The sequence below is a fragment of the Rattus rattus genome, chromosome 14, assembly GCF_011064425.1.
Source record: "Rattus rattus isolate New Zealand chromosome 14, Rrattus_CSIRO_v1, whole genome shotgun sequence".
Lineage (NCBI taxonomy): Eukaryota > Metazoa > Chordata > Mammalia > Rodentia > Muridae > Rattus > Rattus rattus.
Window position 1 is genome coordinate 60,038,682 of NC_046167.1, and position 13,787 is coordinate 60,052,468.

Consider the following 13,787-nt stretch of genomic DNA (forward strand, 5'->3'; position numbering starts at 1 on the left):
AACACAACAAACAACAAAACACAACAACAACACAACAACAACAGTGTGTATGAGCAATATAAAAGCTAATGAAGTACTTTGCTCTACACACACCGCTAATTCACTACTGTGAGAAATCAAGACTGTCAACTTACTGGAGGAATGTATAAAGATTTATGGGTTTTGTAGAAGAAAGATGAATCTTTGTTGTTGTATTTAGTGGGTGAATAAAGTTGATGTGCAGTAAAGTGCGTTTCCCTAGTGAATGTGCAACCTTACCGAAATGGAGACTCCTTCTTCTTTTTTTCCTTGAAGGCATCCATGCTCAGCTTCTTGGAGTGGGAGGCTCCCAAGTCGCAGTCCTCGATGTTGTCACAGCTGTCTCCAGACTTGAAGACTGTCTGACCCCACCGTCTCCGGGCCCCCTTATGGCCTACTGTGCTGACTGGATTCTGTGGTGAAAAACAAAGTCAGCCACCAGAGTCTTAAATTACCTAAGATTTCCTCAAGCAATTACACTGGGCAGTGAGTTTTCAAGGGTCTTTCCCTTTACAGTCAGGTGTACTGAATGACAGGACATGTTCTGAGAAAGGCAGCCATAGGTAACTGTCACTGGGTGGACATCACAGAATGCACTTACAAGAACCTAGATGTTCTTGCCTACTAGTGTGGCTTCCGTTCAGGGGCAACAAACATGTTCCACATGCTACTATACTGAATACCGTTAACTGTGGGGGGATAGTTACCACTTGTGTATCTGAACTTATGCAAACGTAGGGGTGGTACTATAAAGAGGCCGGGGATAGAGGTTAGTGGTAAAGCACAGAGGTAGCATGCACCAGGGCCTAGAGCCAATGCAACTACCTGGTACTTCCTCCCCCACCCCTCCCCCACATAGAGGAAAAGGCAGGAAGAACTTGAAGCAGCTAGCTACCTCCACAGTCAAGAACAGAAAGGGAATAAATGCATGCACGCTCCAGGCTGCTCAGCACCCATTCTCTCTTTTAAATATTGTACATGACTCAAACCCAAAGGCTGGTACCATTCAGTATCAGGCTGGCTCTTCCTACGTCAATGAGAATACTGAAGCTAATTCTCTATGGGCATACCTGGACGTCTACAGGCTCTAGGCAGTCCGTCTCTCAGGAGCCCTCCAGTCCAGTGATTCTAGATTATGTCACACTGACAGTTAAAACTAAGCAGCACCGGGTACTTGCGGTTTGGCCCCTCATAGGTTGAATGTAGAAAACCAAGACTTGGCAGTGTTCTTCCTGCTCTTCTCTGTGGTGGTTTGCCCTGAAGTTATCTGTATTTTGATGCTAATTCCACTGACCCAAGGACAGCTGCCTAGTCTCGAACTCAGAACTCAGGTGACTTCACCAGAACCACCTCCCCATTGAATTTGTAAAGTACAGGTGAGGGGCAGGTACAGGATAGAAGGAGGTCTGTCATTGGAGGAGAAGGAAGGATGGGCGGGAGAGAAGTTTGGAGGAGGAGGAGGAGACTAGGAGAGAGAGGAAGAGATAGGACAGAGGAGAGAGAGAGAGGAGAGAAGCCATGGCAGGTGATGTTAAGATTCTGCTCTGTGTTGTTATCAGGTTCTTAAGGTTGTTATCAATGTTCTTAAGGGATGGATGGTACCAGGCTTTGTATGTTTAAGTGGGCAATTATTTCTTACCAATTGGGTCAAAGATTATTGTGTCGTGTGTTCTTTTATGTGAGGGTTTGAGTATAGGAAAGTATGTGGTGGCAAGAGACACTGGGTCGCCGAGGAGTGGGGATGTGTTTCCACCAAGATATCTAGCAGATATCTTGGGCACCGCTGTGCGTACCTAGCGGAATAAAGGACAACTACTCTTTTTTATTTTTATATTTTTACAACAACACTTCTCCTTAAGTGGAAATATCCTTACAGAGAACTGAGGTTGGCATGTCCCTGGATCTTTCATGATTCCCTCTCTAAAATGCATACGCCACCTTATAGCCAATGCATAAAACTCACTGTGGAGGGAGGGGACGGCACTGGAACACAGGGACACCCTGGTATCTCCAGCCACTTGCTGAAGACAGAGCGGTCTTATTCCCTGAGAAGGTCCCAGTGCTCTGGGTTGACCACCATGGGCTTCCCGTTTGTGAGAAAATATTCTATTGTTTAAGCCACGGTGGTCAGGCTTCTGTCTTTACTGAATGTTATCCCAGTGGACAGAAAAAGGGAAAGTCATCAATGACTTTAGAAGGTCTGGCCCGAGAAGGCTGGCTGGGCTGAAAATCCTGAGAACCCAAGTTCCACTACTGGGACTGCAGGATGGAGAGAAAATGGGTTTCTGTGGGTTGCCATGGAAACTCCACATGAGTGCCCTTCCCCAGGAAATAAATACATACACTAACAATTTTAAGATTTAAATCTAATTGTCATAGAATAATGTCCCTATTAATGGGGACAAGGGATGAGGAAGAAGCAGAGGCTTAGGACAGACTGTGAGCTGATAAGACAGTGATACGGGCATGTGAACTGATAAACACAAAAGCAGTCCACAAGAAGGAACAGAACTGGGAAGGGCGGCCAGCTGCGCTGTGGACTTGAGGATGCTGGAAGAATGGCTTGGGAGTGCACAGAGCTGTGACATCGGATGGGAATGGCAGGGAAGACGCCGGCCAGTCTCAGCATCATAAACTTTATCAAGAGGAACACTTTCAAACAAACAGCACCAAGTATGGAATGAATAAGAACCAATGCTCAGGATGCAGAGTCAGCAGAAGATGACAGACGGCCAAGTGTGGGCCTTCCTCAGCTGGACGCCCGTTAGTGTGAAGCCGAGGGCTGATCCCTGCTGAGTCATGTCAGCACATACGGAACGATCATGCGTGTTTGGGAAGACTGGGAGGGGGCAGATAACAGTAATGCCTTTGCAATACAAAGCAAACGTTGGCAGTCCATGTCAACACTTTGTCATAGAATGAGGGCAAAGATTTGGGGAACTGGTAGGTCATATGTCACTATTTTTCATATTTGTAGGAAGTCCACGTGAGCGCCAGTCAAACCAGTGTCATGGGTTTTCACGATGCCCCCAACAACGAAATGATCAGGGGCCAGTGGAAGTGGATCAGTGCATAGCTAATAATTTATGAGTGATCAGCAAATCAATGTCAATCTAGAAGGTTCCAGCTGCTGCCCAAGAGCATCCTGCTTTTCTGGTTATCATGAAGATACAGGAATAAAAACAGACAAATAAATCCACAGATGTCAGGCTTGCTAGACCCAGCAGAGAAAACCAGCATTCGAGACTAAGAAGTTTACAAGGTAATAGGAGACCTTTAACTATTTGAACCCTAGAGATGGACAGGTAAGTTAAAGTATGGGATATGTGATCTGCAGAAACAGATCACAAGCAGATTCAGAAAAGTTCCTGGATAGAATGCCATGCCAGTTCAGGATCGTGTTAGCTATGCAATGTTAGCTACTATAACTTGGTGAGTACATGCAGGGGCTGGACACAGTGGGCAGTTCTTAAACATGAGCAGTGCTTGATAACAAGTTCCCTTTCCTTTCTTCTCAGCGTGTGCCAGCATCCGGTGGCCTTCTGAAGGGGAGAGGAGATGCGACTCTCAGTGGCAAGAGTGGCCCTTTGCTTTGCTTCGCCCTCCCTAGTGTCTGCCGCTCCTTCAGACAGTGTCATTCCGAGAGACCAGCAGAATGAGGAGGGGACTCAGTGCCTGTCAGAACAAGTTACTTGCAGAGAATATGATGGAGTTGGGGATGTTTTACCCAAAGAGTAGATGGTACAAGGGTTGTTTTCAAACACCTGTAGAGACCACACCCTCCCTTCTGTTACACTCCATAGAGACCACACCCTCCCTTGTTACACTCCATAGAGACCACACCCTCCCTTGTTACACACCATAAAGACCACATTCTCCCTTCTGTTACATGCCATAGAAACTACATTCTCGTTTCTGTTACATGCCATAGAAACTACATTCTCCCTTCTGTCACACACTATAGTGACCCACAGTCTCTAATAATCAGAGCTGGATGAAGTCTCTTTTAGATCCTGGAGGTTATTCATTTACCCATCAAATATTAAAAATCCACTCCATGGCAGGCACCTTCTAGATTTTGGACTTATAGCGATAAACAAAACAGAAATATTGTCTCAGAGCTTGCTCTCCACTAGACAGGGAAATGCTCTACAACAACACAAAGAGAAGTCAGCAGTATGTGAGGACGGGCTTGGTATTAGTGGGAGATGTGGGCGTCATACAAAAATGGGAAGAGTCATTGGGGATGGATCGGGAATTAGATGCAATGTTTGAAAAGAACTGTGCGGGAAGAATGCAATACCAACAGTCAGCCCTGAAAAAACAGACGTGCATCATACTGACCACACAGGCTCTATTTATATATTTGGGAACACACACACACACACACACACACACACACACACACAGAGACACCTACTTATAATCAAAGAAAAAGAAAGGGAGGCTTTGAAGGCAGAGAAGGGAAGGAAAAAATAATGTGATGATATAATCTGAAAACATTTTAAGTCACACTAAAATAATATTTCCAATCCGTGTTTGTTATCAGTGACAACAGTGTGGTTCTTGGGGAACTCCCTGATATTTAGGATTAGTACTCTATAGTGTCCAATTCCTTCTGTGAATTCTTGAATGAACTTTTCCTTTATTCTGGAAGTTTCTGCTCACCATCTTAAAATATTACCTCATCTCTTACCAAACCACAACAAAGAAAGCGGGGGCTTTGACCCGGGACAACCTCCACACACACTCCACTGTTAGAACTGCACTGACAATCCAATGGGTGAGTCCAGGCCACTGCTTACCCAGATTGCCCCAGCCCGTGTCATCTAAGGCATCTTCTTGGCTACTCACCGTTGGTATGGTTTTGACGATACTTGGAAACAACGTTTGTGGTTGCTTATGGTGACCCTGCTGCTTTGGAGGTGGCTGAACCACTGTGTTCTGTGGTGGCTGAATGGCCTGCAGTGGTTGGTGGCCCTGTTTTGGCTGGGGCTGCCCGGCAGGCTGATCAAGGATGTTTGGCAAAGGCTTAGGATCCCGTTCAGAGGAAGATGGCTTTGGCTCTGGAGGCTGCAGCTGCTTGTGCAAAGTCTGTTTTGCATCCAGATGGTGTGCAGAAGGGCCCAATACCTGACCGACTTGAAAATATGGGTGTTTCAGTGCCTGGAAAAGTGTGGAAATACCATGTAATAACGCGTAGCTAAGCAAAATGTTTCCAAGCTTAAATTGTGTGCATCCTTAACGTAGGGCAAACCGCTCACTATTAACCGTGGTCTTTTTGGTGCGAGTTCTGGGTATTGAGCCTGTGGCCTCAGACGTGCTATGCTGCACTGACAAGTGCCAAGCAAGCATGTAGTACACCAGGTTGGACAATGCTGAGAACCTGCAGGCAGAAGACAAACTTCCCAGAAGAAAGTCTGGGAATGAAGCCCACAGCTGAACCCATGTGTGCGCCGTCTCTGGATCTTGTCTTATCTTTTTTTAAATAAACTTCTAACTTTTATACTGCTGCAGGCAAGGTGAATGAATTGAGACATTTCCTCTAGCCTAATTATAAACGACTCCATGTGGGTTCTAGGGATTGACCTTGGGGTCCTCTCGCTGGCCCCTTAGGACATCAGCGAGGACTTTAACCTGCAGAGCACTTTGACGACCTCTCTTATTGCCCTCATAGCCAGTTTCCTCATCGTGATAGCAAGTATTTATACACACTGCTGGCTTAGTGACATCGTATTTAAGTAGCTATGCAGTCTCTTGTGATCTCTCCCTAGGCCAGGACGGTTGCTGTGGTGATTTTACTACCTCACAGGATAACTGCTCCCCAAACCCTGCTCTCTACTTACCTGTTTGTGTTCAAATACGCCTGCATTAATCTTTCTCTCTTTTTATTTTTATTTTTTGTAGCTGGTCTTTTTTGTAGTTGTTGTTTGTTTGTGGGTCTTTTTTGTTGTTGTTTATTTGGTTTTGGTTTTTTAAGATAGTGTTTCTCTGTGTAGCCTTGCCTGTCCTGGAATTCTTTCTATAAACCAGGCTAGCCTCAAACTCACAAAGATCCAGCAGCTTCCGCCTCCCAAGTGCTGGGACTAAAAGTGTGTAACACCACTGCCTGGCTTGTAGCTGGTCTTTAGAAAACACATACACTATTTTTTTTTAAATGAGGGGGTTAAGTTTTACATGGGATTTACATTAAATTTAAATAATACAATTATCATCACTGTGTGTTTGTTAAGCCTCTGGCAAACAAAGGGATAGCATTTTAAAGATCACAAAGTGCCACAATGCTACCCTCTTGTGGGAGTCAGAGGATAAACTCTTACTGCAGTCTCAAGTTCCTGATTCTTGTTCCAATGAACAAGAATCTTAGCCCTCCACCAAAGAGGCCCACTATGTGCCACCCAGACCAAGCACGTGCTGGACTTGAGGACTTATCCTTAGTGGTTACTTCCTCTCCGGCTCGTTAGGGTCACATGACACCATCATGCAGTGACTCTGTTTGCCCAGCTCCTGCTTGTGCACAGAGGGTGTCCTGGGTTTTAGCACTTACTGATCTTAGAAAACATTGGTTGAGAATCGATGTCTTTGTAAAATTGCAAGACTTTAAAAACTAGAGGTTGGAGAAATGGTTCAGTGGTTAAGGGTACTGTCTGTTCTTGTAGAAGACCCGGGTTTGGTTCCCGGGCCCTGCAGTGTGGCTCAACAACACCTACGGTTCCAGTCTGGGGGATCCAATCGCATCTAATGGCCTCTTGGGTTCCTGTACACACGTGGTGCACATCCATACTTAGACACACACATCTGCACATGAAATAAAAAGCTGTCCCCCGGGAGCGCTGCCTTACCTGGCTTGCAGTTGGCCGTTTCTTTGGATCCCAGTTAAGCATTTCTGTCATAAGCTGAATAGCCTCGCTACTGGCATTGGGGATGAGAGTTTTCAGGTTTATAGGAATGCACTGGGGAAATCGGAAGTTCATGGAGGATGCCAGCTGGTACCCCTCTGGCCAGTCACTCTGTTAAAGGAGACACAGAGAAAGCCCATTTCAATCTGGTGGGACTTCTTGCGATCTTTATTGCTCCCCAATAAAAGCGTTATGTTTGTAAGAAAACCATTAAAGTATAAAGGGATTTGAAACTGAAAATATCACACATCTCTGCTAAAGTAAGAAATAAAAACTAGAAAAAGCAAAATAGTAAGTGAGGGACACTCAAGAGGCCAGGCCACTAGGGGACCAGGGTACTTACTTTCTTGGGAGTCCCTAACACTTGGCAAATTTTAAAGATCTCATCAACTTCACTGGTCCCTGGGAAAAGCGGTCTAAACGTATATAGCTCGGCCATTATACTTCCCACGGCCCACACGTCAATGGGAGAGCTGTACACTGAAGACCTTAGCAAAACTTCAGGAGCGCGGTACCTGTGAAAACAGAGAACAGTATAGAAAACGCTCTTTCAGGTGTGACGTCACAGGGCAATGGACAGCAGGAGCCAACTGTTGGCTCCCAGCTTCCAAGCAAGACCCAGGACAAAGCAGCTCTGTGTACCAGGGACTCTGGGTGAGACATCTATTTTCTGACCACAGTTAGTGGGGCTGGCTAGAAATGTGAGAAAATGTCCATGTGGCTTGAGGTAGGTCTTCACAGGGATAATCGGGAAGGTAAGTAGCCTCTAAGTATTCAGAAAGAACCGTGGATAAAACCATCAGGTGTGAATGTATCCACTTGAGGTTAGGAGAGGAAAGATGGATGGATTGCCCTTGAGTAGGGAGTCTCTGCCCACCCCCCCTTTTTACAAATCACATTGAAAATCTTCATGCTAGTATTACACTTCCTCATATAGATACTATTTTTAATTTATAAGAGGCAAGTGGCAAGCCCCTGCCTTGCCCCCTGCCCCCATTCCTCGCTGATCTACGAAACAGTTGTCTTCCTGAGTCTGGTGTATGCTTAACATCACTTAACATGATGAACTCCAGCTCAATCCATCCTCCTAAACATGACACAATTACATTCTGTGTGTGTGTGTGTGCGTGCATTTCTGAGACACGGTTTCTCTGTGTAGCCCTGGCTGCCCTGGAACTCACTCTGTAGACCAGGCTGGCCTCATGTACATACAGTTTTTTCTACATTCACTAACTTTTCAAATGTCTACACTGCCTGGGACACGGGTGTGTTCTGGTCTGCACTATGCCAGCAATCAAGGCCACTTGTGCTAGACAGCAGTGCCATGACATATTTTGTTTGTTCTTGAAGACTGTCGTTGGGATATTTCCTTCAGAAGACTTGTGTTCCTAATTTCAAGGCTACTGTTACAAAGCACCATACCTTGAGGTGACGCACGCCCTTGATCCCAGCACTCAGGAGGCAGAGGCAGGCGGATCTCTGAGTTTGTGGCCAGCCTGGTCTACATAGTGAGTTCCAGAACAGGATAGCCAGGGCTACACAGAGAAACTCTGTATCTATATCTGTATCTATATCTATATTTTTTTCTTTCCCTCCTTACTGATCCCAACTTCCTCTCTCTTCTCTATATATTATTTTGTTTATAATAAGGTATGACCACAACATGTATGTACACACTTGATTTTACAAATACACATACAGGAAAATGCACTTAAGCCCATAACTTGCTAAATTTTCCACAAATAGGACACATTCACAGGTCTAACAACCAGATCAAATGCATGCTACAGGAGCCTTATAGGCTCATTCCACACTAACGTGGCGTAAACCCACATCTTTTTCCCTAGTCTTGCGCTTTATGAAATGACTGCAATCGGTAGAAGGTCTTTTCCTGTGTGGCCTCTTACTCTCAGCGTTACCTCTGAGATGTTCTGTGTGCTGTTTGTCATGGTAGACTGTCCCTTCCTCCTGTTGAATAGCCTTCCTTTGGGTGGAATGCCTTAAGGGCAATTGGGGTTGTGACATTGATTTTGGTAATTTATACCATTTAACCGATTTGTGTTTTGGCTTTCACCAGACAGAGACTTCTGCTTTGTTCCTGGCCTTGTGCTCCTAATGCCTATGGTAATGTTTAGCACATAGTAGTTATTCAGTGTTATTGGAAGTGTCTTAGTCAGGGTTTTACTGCTGTGAACAGACACCATGATCAAGGCAGTTCTTAAAGGACATTTCATTGGGGCTGGCTTACAGGTTCAGAGGTTCAGTCCATTATCATCAAGGCAGGAGCATGGCAGCATCCAGGCAGGCATGGTGCAGGAGGAGCTGAGAGTTCTACATCTGAAGGCTGCTAGTGGAAGACTGACTTCCAGTCTTAAAGCCCACACCCACAGTGACACACCTGTTCCAACACCTCCAAATAGTGCCACACCCTGGGCCAAACATATTCAAACCTTACAAAGGCTGAGTGAACTATTTTTTTTCCCTTCTTTTGTTTCACTAGTGGAAGAGCCACAAGCCAATTCTTTCCTCTCTGCAAAGAACATAAAATGTCTACATTTTGTTTTAAATACCCAATATGGACCCTCTGGAAAGCTAATTAATAGTTCGACATAGGGAAACTTTGCTATAAATGTTACCATCTGGTAGACACATAGTCAGTATATGGTGGCTGTGATCTTAATTCTCTCGCAAGTCCAAAATCAGCAATCTTCACCAGCTCTGGACCCATGCAAAGCAAGTTCTCAGGTTTCATGTCCCTGTGAAAAAAGCCTGTGCAAACAAGAGAGGAAAACACTAAATAATCCTGTTTATCATCATCATGTGACTCATTGCTTTATATAAATATATACATATAGATATAACCAAGCCCTCCCATCAGCAGCACAGGGTTAGGGGAGGAAACATTTTCCGAGGAAGTAAAGGGGTGTGAGAATTTGCTTGCAGAAGAATTTAGGAGAAGGTTCCCATGACATGTAAGGTCATTAAAAATAACTTCCCATTTTTAATTTTTGACTGCCCTGGGTGCATCCGAGGGATAGATACTGACACTGTGACTAACCCCTAGTGTTTCCACATGCTTATGGAATTTGGTGTGTTGTTATCACTACTGTGTAACAGATAAGAAGAGAGAGATGCGGAGAGAAGCTTGGTTTCCGTCAATGTGGTTGGTCTCCTTACCGCTGTTATGCCACACCTTAGCCTGAGAGTCCCTGAGGTTAGTCCCAGATTTGAAAAGTTCGTTGGACTTCCAAAAGAGCTCCGCACATTTGAACTAATCTCCTGGCTTATTTAACAGTTCACTTTCTCCTGGTGGCTAAGTCTTTGAAAAACCCAATGATGAAAATGCTCATTATTACTGACTGACTGTTAAATAAATGGTCAGTTACAGAGGCTAATGGTTCTTCTCTGAAGTGGACTCAGGTGCTGGGTTCTGAAGACCGCACCAGGGAGAAGTATGGTTAGTTGGTACCAACGGTCTTCTGTGGAGGTTTGAGACCCAGCCCTCTGGGTGTCGACATTTTTAACCATTGCCTACCTAGGTTCCAAGTGCACAACGCCACGACACAAACCTATAAACCTTTCCCACTAAATACCGGAATAGCCAGCAATTCTAACCAGACATTCAATAACACCAAATGTTTTAGATGTCCGAGATAATAATTATCTTCACTCGATGATATGCAAAATCACATAAAGTAAAGGAGTAAGAGATTCATAGGAAATACACAGCAGCTTCCATTCCACTCAGACAATAGGTGTGACTAAATGCAGATGCTAAGGACACTACAAAAACCACACATAGGCACCATGCAGTATTTAAATCCCTGTGAGTAGCCATGATTGGTCAAAGAAAGACTTCTAATCCTTTCTGAAATAAACTTGGAGGAAAATCTGTCATTGAGAGAACAGAAAGGGCAAACCTGGGCCAGAAAGCATCCCCTGCACAGACCAAACAAACAAATGACCAAACAAATAAACAAAATCCCACAGCACCTTCTGTCCAAACAGAACAGCGGAATGCCGCAGAAACACAAAACCAGCCATAACCCGAAATCACACTGCTGCCCTCTTTACACAGTGAGAAACTGCCAGCAACACTCGGGGTTCCTCCAAGATGGGCTGCCCTGCAGCCTGGCACCATTACCCCATGCCTGCTGCTCTCTGTGCTGTGTATCAAATAAAGCTGGTTATTTTCAACTTCTGCCTAGAAAGAGAATTCATTTCCTAACCTGCAAAAACCCTCACAAAATACTTTTTGTTTTTGTTTTTTTTTTCTTTTCATTAATGTTTCTCTAGTTGAGTTTAGCGGAGAGGTGTGAGGCAGGAGACTAGTGAGCAAACTTGTAAAATGTCTGTTATAGATAATAGATATCGATGTACAATTATAAAAAATTACAATGTGTGGAGGACAAAGTCAGACACAGCTCAGCAGAAGACACATTATTGCTATGTGTGGTCCTGATGATACCCTGTGTGCACAGACAGGAAAATAAGACTACGGAGAAACTCACCGTGTTTGTGGATAAATGCCAGCCCCTGTAGTATCTGATACATAATATTTCTGATGACCGACTCAGGGAACAGTTTGTTTCTGGAAGAAATGAATAGTCTGTTAACCAACCAGCGACCAGGAAGGCCGATGATCTCCCTGTTGCTCCGGGGCCTCCTCTACTGGCTAAAAGTATAATGAACTGAGCTGCAGTGCTAAATGCTGTAGGTTTAAAATGGGAAAACAGCGATTTTCCTTGTTGTTTTGTTATTTCAGAAAACCTCACATCCAACAGTCAATGCCTTATACAAAAAATTCAGGAGTGAAAATCTAAACTGCCCCAGTAAGACGCTGGGAAAACTACCAGTGTCATTAAACAACTACTCAGGCTTGGAGAATAAGATCTGCATGCTTGAGGTGCCTGCCGCTTTAAGACAGGGTCTTGCTGTATGGCTCAGGCTGGCCTTGAACTTACCATCCTCTTGCCTCACTCTCCCAGTGTTGGGATTACAAGCTTGTTCTACTGTCCCCCCATGCTTCAGGTTTACACTGCTCATCGATACTATCCAATAAAAATACAGTTAAGAGCTACACATGAGAACCAGGTTTCATTTTCCAGCAGTTACATTTAACAAAAAGCAAACAAAACCGGAAACATTAAACTTACTTAAAATTTTTATTTTTAAGTTTACTTTGACTGATGTATAAACAATCGAAAGTTCATATTTATATAAATATAAAATATAAAAGTGCATATAATGCAATGTGTGCAAATCTCACACGTGCATGCACTATATAATGATTAAATCAGGGTAAAGATTTGTGTTTCAAACACTTATCATTTCTTTATGGCCAAAACTTCAAAATCCTTTCTTCTGTGTTTCAAACTATGCAATCTGTTATTATCACCAATAATCATCTATTATACCATAGAAACTCCACAACTTTTTACTTCTTAGAATCCATTTTTTGGGTCTTTCCCCTGTCCCTATTTTTCCACTTAGTTTAAAAAGTGCATCTACTTCGACATCCCTTGCGAGACCTGGTCTTACATAGCCCAGGGTATCCTTAAAGGTGCTACATAGCTGAAGATGACCCTGTCTGCTGGCCTTTCTTCCCCCACCTCTCAACTGATGGATTGCACGTGAAGTTACCATGCCTGACTAACATAAAGTTATTTATATATATTTTTGTACTAAGTTCCTAAAACTTGATATACAATTTAATTTGCATTATAGCACAGTTTAATCATTGTAAGGGCTCAAAAGTCATATGAGGTCAGCAGTTACTACCTCAGATGCAGCATTTAGATAATGCCCTTGGTAAGTCCCAATGAGGGTTAAATTAAGGGCGCAAAAATTAATTTGTCAGGCCACCAACTAAAATGATCAACACCTGAATAGAAAGGGAGAATTTCCTTCCAGCTGGTTACGCTAAGATTTATGACTCATATATCTCTAATGAATTCATCAGACAGTTTGTGGCGGGCAGGGGGGATGGATATGGGTGTGCATTTACTTGTAGAGGTCAGAGGTCAGTGTCATTGGGTGTCTTCATCCATCACCCGCTGCCTTGTTTCTTTGAAACAAGGTCTGTCACTGAATCGGGAGTTCACTCATTGGCCAGACTGTCTGACGAATGAGGTCCAGAGGTCCATCTGTCTCCCTCTCCCATGTAGGGTTACAGCCATCCACCTGCCTTCGTATGTGGTTCCTGAGGATCAGAACTCGGCTCCTCATAACTTGCTCTGAGGGCATTTTACTCACTGAGCCGTTCCTCCAGCTCCTGTCTCATCTTTTCTTGAAAGCTGCTTTATTCCTCTCTTCATTTAGTCACAATTTGTTATAAATTGCTTGAAAGGGCAATGAAGACAGGTTTTTAGTTTTGCCTACAGCTAGCGCTACTTTGAGCATAAGGCTGCTGATTCTCTTCATTCTAAAGGGGAGGGGTGACTGGACGATGTCTTTGCGTTTGCTGCCAAGGAATTGCAGTGCACTGGAGGGTAGTAGCGATGTCATAGCTGGTTCCTCAGTGTCGAATGCTACCATTTGATGAGATGACAGCCTCAGCCCATCTAACTACCTCTTCAAGTTATAAACCAGTGCGACACAAAGTTCGAGGCACCGGAAGAATTCAAGGGACTCATGGGAAAAAATGGCAAGGAAAATATAATTCTCATAAAATAAAGACGTACCTGTCTTTCATTAGCTGATAGAGGTTTTCTTTCATATATTCAAATATAAAATAAAGATGGTCATTTTCTCTGATAACTTCTTTTAGTTTAATCACATTGGCATGATTGAGTTTCTTCAGGGACTGTAAAACAGGACAGCAGAATAATTCCTAAAGGACATTTATAGAGGTCGGCAGGACCTTGTTTG

At 44.0% G+C, this 13,787-nt stretch overlaps 1 protein-coding gene across 1 annotated transcript in view; it reads right to left on the reverse strand.

The window, feature by feature from the left end:
• Mak (male germ cell associated kinase) overlaps positions 1–13,787 on the reverse strand; it is a 46,226-nt gene that overhangs the window by 15,134 nt on the left and 17,305 nt on the right. Inside the window, exons 4-10 of the mRNA XM_032884649.1 lie at positions 13,601–13,722; positions 11,429–11,508; positions 9,554–9,686; positions 7,261–7,432; positions 6,861–7,028; positions 4,873–5,184; positions 259–431 (exon numbers count right to left, since the gene is read on the reverse strand). Coding sequence (XP_032740540.1) covers positions 259–431; positions 4,873–5,184; positions 6,861–7,028; positions 7,261–7,432; positions 9,554–9,686; positions 11,429–11,508; positions 13,601–13,722 — 1,160 coding nt within the window. The remainder of the gene's footprint in view (positions 1–258; positions 432–4,872; positions 5,185–6,860; positions 7,029–7,260; positions 7,433–9,553; positions 9,687–11,428; positions 11,509–13,600; positions 13,723–13,787) is intronic.